The sequence below is a fragment of the Bidens hawaiensis genome, unplaced genomic scaffold (assembly GCF_021521415.1).
Source record: "Bidens hawaiensis isolate Kalapana, Puna unplaced genomic scaffold, B.hawaiensis_p1.1 tig00014295_1, whole genome shotgun sequence".
Taxonomy (NCBI): Eukaryota; Viridiplantae; Streptophyta; class Magnoliopsida; order Asterales; family Asteraceae; genus Bidens; species Bidens hawaiensis.
The window spans coordinates 328,088-329,887 of NW_027492230.1; the positions used below are offsets into that span (position 1 = coordinate 328,088).

A 1,800-nucleotide genomic window follows, 5' to 3' on the forward strand; every position below is an offset into this window, starting at 1 on the left:
ATCGCCGCAACCTAAACAAACCAATCTCAAAAGGTGGCATCACAAATGTTGCACAAACAAACAAGGTGTGAGATAGTAGGATATTGCCAAATTCCTTGCTTGTTAACAATTTACACCCGCCTTTTAAACCGAACCACATTACCCTTTGCTCCAAATCAAGACAATCAACGAAAAGTATTGACCAAATCACAAAATTATTGTTTACTTCACTTTACTTGAACATTGATCTGCAAGAGAAATGATCTTTTTAACCAAACATTTTAGGAACTTGCTCATTATTAGATCATGCGTAGTGAAGCATTTGATGAGTATTTTGAGGCCAAAATGTTCCCGAACACCGCCCCTCCCAATATTCAGGGTGGCATTTTAGATATTAACATTGTGTACATAATGTCGGTGTTTTGTGTGTGAGAGGGAGAGCGAGGCGGGAGGAATAATAACGATTGTGCAGGCAGTTTCTCAATACACTTGTTTTTATAAAACATTGAAATGCTAATTGAACGTCACATGTCATAAAAGAGTAGAAATTGTATAGTTTTAACTACCCATCATTTTATGTAGTATCATTATTCATTTCAAACCATTAGGCTAACGCTAGGTGTCTCATTTTATATTCATTCACTAATAATTTGTCTTTTAATATTCTTTCCGGATAAGAGTACCATATGTTTATTTTAATCTAATATCTTTGAAAGTTCTGGACATATCAACCAAGTTCCCTTCAACATGACACCACTTCACCTCTTCTGCCACGTCAACCCTAAATCTAGACACCTCCCGAAACTCCCTGCCACGTGTCCACTCCTCTTTCTCCTACCTGTCTTCATAAACCTCAAAACCCTACAAATACCCACAACAAAACCACCATTTTCCCATAATAAAACATGGCTTCAAAATCAACTTTAGCACTCTCTAAACTCCACAGATTAATATTATTCACATCACCCAGATACCAATCAATCCCACTATCAGCCTACTCATCTGCATCCACCAGAGATCATGAAGTTCAAGACGAAGAAGACTCAAGAATTGACCCGGGTGAATCCGAAGACCCGAAACCGGATAAAACCAATATCCCCACAAAAGAAAACAATCCTTACATGCATCCCAAAACAATACCATCAAATATATCATCTTCTAAGCTACAAACACCCGGTGTCAACACACCAATCGATCCACACATCCAACAAAAGCGTAGGAAATCAATAAAACATGAAGATTTAACATGCGCGGGGCTAGACGGGTCTCCGTGGCCCGAGGAAGAGACGGCGAGCCGAGAAGAGCAAGAAGAGGATGATAAGGAGTTTTTTAAGGGGCATAAAGCGTCCCCGTTGTCGAAGATCGAGGTCGGTGATACGAGAAAGCCGCTTGCTAAAGTGATCGATGGGACATCGGATGGGTACTTTGGTGGTGAGAAAGTGATGTCGTGGAGACCCGAGCAGCTTGATACTGCGGAAGAGGCGTTATTGAGGGCGATGCGGATGTTTCGAGAGGCTGCAGCTAGGGGAGTGCCGGAGTATCCGCATTCGAGGAGGTTGAGAGAGTTGAGGGGTGAGGATTGGTGATGGCAGGAGGTTTAATTAGTAGTTTTGTTTGATGCTGCTACTTGATCTCCATAATTGTTAACTATATTCATAATGATTATGTACCGGTCTGTAAATTTGATTTACTATGTTTTCGTAAGTGATATGAACGTAATCTTTAATGAAATGTTTCAAAGAAAATAGATAGAAATCAAATCAGAAATGATAGAAATTTGGAAGAGAATTAATTAGATAGAAACCGGATTAGAAATCAAAA

General features: G+C 39.7%; 1 protein-coding gene across 1 annotated transcript; it reads left to right on the plus strand.

Annotated features, from left to right (window-relative positions):
- The first annotated feature begins 678 nt into the window (after positions 1–678).
- LOC143546237 (uncharacterized) lies at positions 679–1,580 on the plus strand. Its single transcript, XM_077037942.1, has one exon. The coding sequence runs from the start codon at positions 885–887 to the stop codon at positions 1,563–1,565; it is 681 nt and encodes a 226-aa protein (XP_076894057.1). The 5' UTR covers positions 679–884; the 3' UTR covers positions 1,566–1,580.
- The last annotated feature ends 220 nt before the right edge of the window (positions 1,581–1,800 follow it).